At 38.3% G+C, this 10,414-nt stretch overlaps 1 protein-coding gene across 1 annotated transcript in view; it reads right to left on the bottom strand.

The window, feature by feature from the left end:
* Positions 1-926: 926 nt before the first annotated feature.
* col4a1 (collagen, type IV, alpha 1) overlaps positions 927-10,414 on the bottom strand; it is a 69,228-nt gene continuing 59,740 nt past the window's right edge. The window contains exons 46-52 of the mRNA XM_041806255.1: positions 9,389-9,517; positions 9,197-9,295; positions 8,901-9,113; positions 8,639-8,816; positions 7,176-7,290; positions 6,198-6,370; positions 927-5,020 (exon numbers count right to left, since the gene is read on the bottom strand). Coding sequence (XP_041662189.1) covers positions 4,939-5,020; positions 6,198-6,370; positions 7,176-7,290; positions 8,639-8,816; positions 8,901-9,113; positions 9,197-9,295; positions 9,389-9,517 — 989 coding nt within the window. The 3' untranslated portion in view covers positions 927-4,938. The remainder of the gene's footprint in view (positions 5,021-6,197; positions 6,371-7,175; positions 7,291-8,638; positions 8,817-8,900; positions 9,114-9,196; positions 9,296-9,388; positions 9,518-10,414) is intronic.

Genomic DNA, 10,414 nt, shown 5'->3' with positions numbered 1-10,414 from the left:
CTGTGCTACTTTTAACATAAAAGGTCCTCTTTTCAATGTTAGGGAGTCATTCTGTTTTTTTTTTCAGCAGTTGACGAAGTCCTTGCTTCTAGTATGATTGTTAAATTTGTATGTAAGCATCTGTTTTTCTGTAGCTTGTCTGTTAAAGGAGTCTCTGTCCTGATGGCAGACATCTCAGCCTTACAGCAAATAATCTTGATGGTGGTCATTAGGCCGTTACACCCACTCGTACCTGCCATTTGACCATTTGGCCTTTGGGTGTTTGTATGTATGACCATCCAGTGCGACTCCCACCTGAGTGACCTTGCACTCAGCGGTCAAAGGTGAAGGCCTTGTTAGACATGTTTATGAAGATAGCCACGGGTCGAGGCCTCTGTTTGTCCGTCTCGCGACAAGAGAGGAAACAAGGGATAGGATTCCGGTAATAGATGAAAGACGAGAGTGGAGATGAAAGGAGGGGTTATCTGGTTCTCTGCAGAGCGTATCGATCTGTTTGTGTTTTCAGGGGGGGTGAACGGGTTTGTTGGCCACGGTCCCGGCAGAAGTGCTGAGGTATCGGCTGCAGCGGCCTGTGGAAGTGTTGGTGCCGAGGTTGCACTTAAATTAGGGTTCAGGATAGACTGGAGGTCAGCTTCTGCTCCCTCTTTTTGTAAAAAAAAAACAAAAAGAAAAAAACAGACAAGGCAGTTACAAACAAGAAACACTCAGAGCTTTGGTATCAGCAGGAGTGTTTGCCCAGGACGCCTCAAGTACTCACAGAAAGTGTGCAGGTGCTGCCCCCTTGTGGTAAAATCTTTTAATTACATAAACAGAAAAAATACACGTTTTCTACATACAGTATCATTTTATTGTAGGAATCACCCATTAAGGTGTCTGTAAAACATACAACCCAGATGGAGTTCTGGAAATTAGCAAGGACTACTTCAATTGTGGTCAAGTTTATTTTGATAGCAACACTGCCTATAATGTAAAAACTTCATGGAGCATTTTAACATGACCAAGCACACACACAAACAAAATACAGTCAGAGGAGTAGAAAACTTTGTGTCTTTAAAAGTTCTTTAAGGGACAGAAGCTTTATTTGTGATCCAAGATGTCATCATCCTGATGAAATTAAGTTGAATTCATGCAACTCAGGAGCTTTAAAGTATCAAAACATGTATAGCAAACATAAATACTGTTCTCCTGGGGCCTGTACTACTAATCCAGTTCAGAGTACCCAAACTAACTTCAGTTACCTGGCCCCACTAACCCTGACATAGGGGATCATAACAAGTGAAGCTGGTTATTAACCTGATACGTCTTTGTGAACATGTAGACACATCGCTACAGGAGACTAAAATCAACACAACTGCAGTCACAAAAGGAAGAGATCTCAGGCAGCCCCTGTAAGAGTCTGCAATTTTTGGGGAAATTCAGCTTTAGTCATAAACAAAGTCTGGCAGTTACATTCATGAACTTACCACAGACTGAGACACATTTCATAAATAAAACAGAATAAAGGTTGGAGGTCTGATTTGGGTGTGAATTATGTTTTAGAAGTAGATTCACAAACGGAAGCTCTCTTTACTTTAGCTACAAGGTTAACATTACTTTGTAGGCCAATGTAGCTAAGTTAGCTTTAGCAATGGGAGCTTTAGAAACATAGCTAAAGGTAATGTAGCTACAAAAGTTATGTAGATAAAGTAGCTTTTGTTGCTTATTTTAGCTTTGTAGCTTCAAGAGCTCTAGCTTTGGCTACGTAAGCTACCTATCACTGTTGCATACTGAGGTAACAGAGCTACAAAGCTACATTTGCTACATTTTAACATTTACATAGAGGGGGAGCTTTTTCTGTAACATATTGATTACTCTTTACATTTTATGATAAGGTTTTACAGGTTTCTAACTTTGAACTTTATGTATTTTCATCCTTACCTTAACCTTGCATCCTTACCTAACCAAAAGCTTAGTCCCATTCTACTTTGAAAGTTTTAGCATGTATTTCTATTCAGACAGATGTGATGTCTGTGAGAGATGTACATTCTTTGGTCTTGACAAAAGAAGGAAGGTCTGACATAAGCAAAATTACCAGGTGTTACTGAGCAAATTAAGGTGTATTTTAAACAAATTGATTCATAACATTTTGGGCTTTTTCAGAGCATATATGGGAAGCTCAAATTGTTGGTCTCTGTCTCCCTTCTCCCCTCCTGCATTCAGCTCTCAGGCCTTCATGACATAGAGATCGATAGGCAAAGTGTCATACAGGTTGCCGTAGGGTGAGTTATGCATTACAAGATAACTGGGCTGATTTTGAGCCCTCTCCTCTGACCAATGTCACAAAATGCCTGGTTATCTGATAGCTCTAAGGATTATTGTGTCAAATCATAATTTTTATTCATGTTTAACACTTTCAATATTTACAATCAGAAATCCTGTTGTTTGGTGGAGAACACAAAGCATGCATTGTGTGGTGTGGATTGTAACATGGAATGTGATGATAGCCAATCAGGGAGCAAGCTGACTGAAGAAGGAAGCACAACAAAGACAGCCATGGCAATAATAGTAAACACATTAAGTCCATTGGAATCAGAAATTAAGGACTACTTTTTCGATTCACGGTAACAACACGTTTGTCCTGTCAAACATGCCACATCTGAACCGCTGAGCAGAGAGGAGGGTTAGACACTGTAGATACAGCATGGAGCTAACAGCTAGCTATGTTAGCTTCTTTACTCTGCTTGTCATCTTATTGGACATTATGCTACCAGAACAAAACTTTTAAAGCTTTCATTCTTTGTAGTCATGTATAATAGGTTCAGATTTTAAAACCTCATAGTGTGTGCCAGGCCCCCCATTTGTATCTAAGAAAAGCTAAGTTAGCCCCCCCACCCACTTGGAGAAATTAAACATTAATTTTCAATTGTTTTAATTGGAAAAATCCCAAAATAATAGACCTTCATACATTTGTTCCAGATAGAATATCACTTTAAAAATATTCATTATTACACCAGCATATTAGGGCCACTCTGAAATTTAAAAAAAAGGATCTGAACAAAATTTTCAAGTTTAAAAACTCTTAAATTTACATGGGGTAAAAATTGAATTTTTAACAAAATATTATCTGAACCAAAACGTACAACTTTTGAGATTATGAAGTCAAAAATAGCTGACTGTGTGGACAAAAATCATACCAGATAAAGCTGTTTTTCTTGCACAAGTCCAGTTGAGAGTCTGATTCAATTATACTTCTTGCCGGGAATTAGAAGTCAGGAAATACTTTGGATTTTATTCCAGAATCTTCACATTATCATCTGGACTAAGAGGAGACATTTCTGTAAACTGTGGCCATCAAACCACTGCTTTCAGTCTGGTTTCTCATACGTTTTGACCTACCAGTGTTGTGAAATTATGACTTTAAAAACTTGTCATTTTTGAGTCGACAATGTCAACATGTAAAACTTTTTTCAAAATCACATACGTTGAAATTTTTTCTCGTGAATTTCTTTCCTTTTAAACTCAAAATTTCTTAGTTTGGTTTCCTGCAAATTTACAATTTTTTTTTTTTTTAAAAAGTGTTTTTTTTTCCCAAAAAATTGCAACTTTTTTTCCTAGAAAGTTGGTGTATCCTCATTATCATTTTTAATTTTTGAGGGTGGCTCTTATATGCCATCATACATTATGTTTATTATTGGGATTTTTAAAAAATATATGCATCTAATCTAGATAATGTCAGAGCAGACAGGGCCCCAGATCTTAAGCACCCCCCCAGGAGTGCCTGGACCCATGGTGGAACCCACAGGGAAAAGAGTGATCAATCCTCATAATCCTGAAAACCCAGAGTTAACCCTAAAGTTACTTTGATTACTGAAAATTCTGATTCATAGTACAGGCTCTTTATCTATCTGTGATAAAACAGCTTCACTCTTAATGAAACATGATGGGGAAAAATTAATTCACAAATGGGAACAATCAAGTATACAAGAAAGAGCTACTACATGTTAAGTGTAAGTATATATACATGTGCATTTCTTTGGGATCAGGCAGCTGTTATAAACAATGTTCTGACAGTATTCATGAGCGGAAAATTATCTTTTTTTTTGGAGTTGTGCAACAACACAAATGCAGACATCAGCAAACAAACATCACATCCACACGGCTAAAATCCATTCATTTATGTACACTTACATACACACGCACCCTCATGCATAACCCTGCTATTTCAGTGCTGTACTGCATCTTACTAAGGCGGCATTGTCAGACATGGAAACACTGTTTTTCTATCTTTGAATCTTGGATACAACAAACATAATCTCATAAATCTCATAAATAAAAAAAAGGACTAAATAACACACAATAATAACCTGAGGAGAGTATGTAGAACTATGTTAGAGAGGAATGCATTATATTTACAACAGTGTGATTGTTATATATCTATGTGTCTGGACAATAATGGTGATTTAGGGAATGACATGCATCTGTAGCGAGTGGTAAGTCCCATCCTTAAAATAAGTAAAGAATAAAAAAGTGTGTCAATCTATATAGAGATGCGGCTATATCTTTGAAAGGGGTGGCACTGAGAGAAAGATCGACATAAAAAACAAAAGGGAATAAGGCAGATAAGTAACATTGAGTAGCACCAGACCTACACAAACAACCCTTTCAAAATGAACACCAGTTTACCAGTTTAGGGGCTGTGTATTCAGTGCAGCGGTAAACTTGGTGCCATTCATTAGAGACATTCTGTGATCATGTTAGTAAAGTGTTCTGCACGGAGCAAAAGGCCGCTTGGTCTGGATCGTTGTGTTCAATCTCCGGCTGTTCTTCAAACCAAATCACTGTCCCTTTTCCTCTCACACGTGCAGGGAAATAGCACCATCCTTTGGAAACACGAAGTAAGGGCAAGTGGAGGATGTCAGCACGTGTTGTTGGGATACACAGAAGCCGCTGGTGTTGAGTTTATGTCCTCTTCATACACACTTGACAGCGGCTTATGTGTGTTCGGAGATCTCCTGCTTTTAGTGTTGTTGGGACAGGTTTCCTGGAGGAGGAAGAGAGACAAGTTAAGTGGATATCAGTGAGATGAAATTCCAGTCCAATCCCCTTTATTTATATAGCACATTTTAAAAACATTTAACTTTACCAAAGCGCTGCAAAGTAAAATCACAGCACAAACACCATAGAAGTAAACACATTAGGAGGAAAGAAATACAAGCAGGCAAGAAAAATGACTTTTGATTTCGAGTGGCAATTCGTTTCACAATTTGGGAGCCACTGCAGAGAAGGCTCGATCACCTCAGGTTTTTAATCTGTTTTTTGGGACGACAAGGTGAAGCTGATCAGCAGACCTCAAGGACTGCGAGGGGGCGTTGGCATTTGAAAAATATGAAGGTGAAAACAAGAAAAATAAAATAATAAAAGGGGAGGTCATAAAAACTCGTGAGCTGATTAATGAAGTGATAAAATATATATTTAAATTTAAAAAATGATAGAAATATTGTTACATTTTACCATGCTCATTGTTTTTAATTAATCTAAAGAAAAAGGCCCCAAGGGTGGAAGTCACAAAAAGTGATGATAGAAATTAAGATGATTAAAATGTTAGTGATTTGACTTAAAAAGCATAAAAATGCATTACTAAATAATTACTTTTTATCGTTTAAAACATGTAGTCTTTGTGACTTCCCGTTTGAAAAAACGTTCCACTTCTGCTCAGCTCTGCAGCGATGAGAGCTTTTAAAGACCTTTAGGTAACAATTCAGCACTAAATTACCTTTTGGGAATTTTCGAAGTCACAAATCTATTTTGGATATTGTCTGTATTTACAGTTTCATGAAATTTGGCCTTTGAATCGGAAATATGCACCATTGTTTTAAGAACTGAGAAGCTCCAGGCTCAGCCAGGTGAAGTCCACCAGCAAGCCTGATAAAGACCACTCCTTACCCACAATGACTCAGACCACAGAAGCCAGTAAAAGCATCACAGATCTCAGGCAGGAGGTGTATTTTCACCATAAAAACATCCTTCTTTTGTCACAAGAACTTAAACATTTTATGGAAGTGTTGGTACCGATGCTTGTCTGAGTGAAGAAACTGACATGTCACAGTTTCTTGGTGTGCTCTTGAAAGTCTAACCTCTGTAGGTCAGTGATACTGTAAGTTTCACCTGCCATTAATTTACTCTTCGTAATAAAGAAAACAATGTTTTTTTTGTCTTACGTGAACATCTCACTATCTTCAATGGTGGCGAGCCAGAAGCTGTAGGAGTTAGCGTAATAATTGCAGGTTCCACGACCGTGACACTCGATGAACGGGGCACTGCGGAACTCCTCCAGACAGGATCCAGGAGAGGCCAGAGCCTGGCCTGAACCCTCAGCACCTGCACTGGTGTGCTGCACAAATACAGACATAAAAACAGCTTAATTTGATGCATAAAGGATTACAATAGGTTTTTTCTTTCATTAAAAAATTAAATCTTTTGATAATAATTCATGCACGTGAATGGAGAAATTATTATCGGAGTATGCTTGCACATTTGATCAAACCTGTAGATAAAAAACAAAACATTATGTTTTTTTATTCTAGTAGTTGCTAGGGGTTATGAGAAAGTAGGGTAGTTTGGAGACAGGGGAGATTGCATAGTTATCACTACTTGTACTCAGGGGCGTAGCTAAGGATTTTGGGCCCCCGGAGAGAATGTTACACAGGGCCCCCCCTTAACAAGATTGTCAAGAAACAAATGTTGCATAATTTTTAAAAAATATCTCTGCATCTAATGGATTTTTGAACCATAATTCCCCCATCAAAATTAAATTTACTTGCATTATTTTGCAGTGCTGGACATTTTTAAGGGAGGAGCAGCACCCCTTCAATACTTTGTTTTACACTATTTTATATAAATTTCAGTCTGACCAATTCATTTATTTGCTTTTGATTCAAAAATGACACTATTCACTAAGACAAAAACAAATAAAAACACACATTTCATTGCAGGCTTCTCAAGGGCCCCTCCCTACTGTGGGCCCGGGTAATTAGTACCCTTTTTCCCCCCTGTGCTACACCCATGCTTGTACTCACAGTAACTCTTGTAGGTGGCTCTGATAAAGTCAAACAATACTTCGATAAACAAAATATCAACAAAGGAAATAAAAAAACTGCACTGAATGTGTATGATCAGCTTGTTTCTGTTTTTCTTACCATGACAAAGGAGTAGCCGATCCACAGAGAGTCCCAGCCCTGAGGGCATGATGGGATCATAATGGTCTGACTGTGAACCGCTATCACCATGGCTGGAGCTTCACAAACAGCACACCTGCAGACATGAAAGACAGGGAAACAGTGTGAATGTCAGATGAGCTGTTTATATTAAAAGCATGGCTGCATGGAAATAATACAAACTCTGCACTGCAGGAGAAGTGATGCTCTGTTATCTCTGGTTAAAGTATCATTTAAGTTCAAATTGATCTCTGAATAGCAGACCACAAAACCATCTTGAATTCTTGGAAAACAGCTGGACAGAGATAATAGATGCAGCTCCCTGCTTGAGTAAGGTTCACCCCATAACTGAAAGAAAAAAAACCTTCCCATCATCTTTTATGAATTGTGGTATTCCCCAAGGCTCTGTTTAAGGGCCTCTTGTATATGTGCTGATTCCTTTGTTTTTTTGGTCTGTAGCTATTACCAAAATGGATGATATATGTTTTTCTTGTTGACAACAAACAAAAACAACAACAAAAGAAACTTATTGAATATGGCCTTTCTGGCACAATCACCTGATTAACCGATCTTGGCCTCCTGGCAACAAATTTGCACATGGTCAAAAATCTTGACGCGGGTTAACCCCATGATTATTTCACGCCATTGCTATTTCTTGCTTGAAGTGGTTGTAAACAACATTAGCATTCAGTGGGGGAAAATGCAGAATAGCCAGAAGATACTTGTTTAAAACCTGACTGTTGCTAAGCAGCTCAGAATGTTATATGAACAGAATGTTTCATTTAGTTCAGAAACTTTTATTCACCCTGGAGTTAATTCATACTGAGGTACAAGAAGACTGTCTCCTTGCTCACGTGTGCAGGCATCTCACTAGTTCAGATTCCATAAGATGCCTATAAAAAGTTTTCACCCCCTTGGATGTTTTAACCTTTTATTGATTTTATATATATTTTATATATAAATCATGGTCAATATAATTTGGCTTCTTTGACAAAAAAAGAAACAAACAATTCTTTAATGTCAAAGTGACATTATACACATCTGTGTCTGGACCTTCCAGACACAGGTGTCTTTATACTGCAGTCACTCGAGACACATTCACTGCACTCAGGTGATCCCCCATTTCTCTAATTGTAAGACTACTAGCACCGATTGGCTGGACTCCCGGTTAATTGGGCGAGTCACTTTAAAGGTGGTGAATATTGATGCAGTTACTTATTTCATCTTACATATCTTTGTTTAATTGACATTGCTTTGTAGAAATCTGTTTTCACTTTGAAGTCAAAGATTTCTTTGTAATGTTTTGTCAAAAAGCCCAGTTATATTGAGCATGATAGTTTATAAAATCAATAAAAGGGTAAAAACTCCAAAGGGGTAAGTCGTTTTTCTGCCAGTGTAGTGACTTGTGTTTAAACAGATGAATAAGGATGAAAACATTGATGTACCTGCTGATGAAAGGTTTGATGCTTTCACCAGTGATAGGTGCCATGCTCATAGGCATCGGCTCAGGGGAAGTAAGCCAGTACGAGTAGTCATTGCGGGAGGCAAAGTTGCACACGTTGTTGATGTTACAGAACAGGAATGGCATTGGGCTGAACTTCCTTAGACAGCTTCCTGCTGTACCTAAAACACAGGTAGAGATGACAACTAATAAATACTTTGAACTTTCTGCTTTTTATTCTGTAACATTCTTTGATCTTTTCTTACCTAAGTCCTGTCCATGAGCCCGCTCATTTCCTTGCACATAAAGCAAGGAGTAGCCATCATATATGAGCGATGTTCCCTCTGGACAATAAGGAACCTCCTCTGATTGACTATGACGGGTTACCAGGAAACCATGCTCCATGGAGGAGGGGCCAGGTGGGCCGACTTGACCTGGAACACCATCAGGTCCTGGGGGGCCGGGGTGTCCTCTTGGTCCTGAAGACATAGGGTAATTAATAAGATATGACACTATAACAAACAGCTCCTTCCAACATCATTCATCCCTGTGAGAGTCTCACCCTGTGGGCCCTGCAGACCAGGCTCTCCTTTGGCTCCAGGCCGGCCGTTATATCCAGGAAGTCCATCATCACCTTTTGGCCCTGGGGATCCTATCAGTCCTGTGAGAAAATAACAATAATGGTGAAGTGAGAGAAGACTGAATAACTAGAGGGGATTATAGGACAGAGCACTCTTATGAGCAAAAAAATCACCTTGTTGTCCTTTCAGTCCAGGGAACCCACTGGGTCCTTGAGGTCCTGGTAAGCCTTGAGTTCCTGGGAACCCAATGTCTCCCTTGATGAAGATAGAGGGGCCAGGGGGGCCAGGTGGGCCTACATTACCTGAAATACAAAAAAGAGATGTTTTTATTTGTGCATTTGTCTAATCTCTTCTCCACACATTAATTTAACCCTTAAGAGTTCCTTTAATACCCTAACGCATTTTTCCCTAAAGGACAAGAAATGTCTGCTCCCCTAAAACTGCAGTAACACTTTGAGCAAATCAGTCTTTCAAAACTACTTCAGCCTGAAATATACATATCAAATATTAATCATATTTTTGGGGTTTTTAAACCGTTAAAGTCCAATATGTTCACACAACTCCAATTGTTTTAACAGAACAAAATCACAAAAACTCATATAAAATACACACACACAAACCTACGCTTTTTTTGGGGGGGGGTTTGTTTACACACACACCATTATCCAAAGTCAGTAGTGACACATACTTGCAAAAATAAAAATTTTTAAAAAGTGTGAAATTTTTTGGCATGTTTTGAATGGGAAAAAGTAGCGCCATCTGGTGGACAAATATCAAAAAGAAAAATTGAAACTTAAAATGAAATCTTAACATAAAGAAATGCATTGTGGGATTGTGGGATCAGAAATCAAAATCAAAATTTTTAGTGGTTTTCAATGGGACATTTTTTGTTGTAAGGACCAAATGTGTTGTTTTTTTGTGTAGCCTAGCCTTTTCAGGCTAATATAAGGAACTGAGTCAACAATTCAAATATTCAAAAAGATGATATATCCTCTGGCAAATGTGAGATGTACTCATTCAAGGCAGCCAAAATGGCTTGAAAATAATAAAAAAACTAAATGGAACAAAATGTCCCTGACATCTCTTAAAGGGGAAATTTAATTTAAACCACATTCAGTCCAGGTAAAGATTATCATTGACGATATGGCCACAAGAATATGGCCAACAATAAACAATAATTAAACTTATTTAAATGGTTA

This window comes from Cheilinus undulatus, linkage group 15, assembly GCF_018320785.1.
Source record: "Cheilinus undulatus linkage group 15, ASM1832078v1, whole genome shotgun sequence".
Taxonomy (NCBI): Eukaryota; Metazoa; Chordata; class Actinopteri; order Labriformes; family Labridae; genus Cheilinus; species Cheilinus undulatus.
This window is presented reverse-complemented; position numbering and strand designations above follow the sequence as displayed.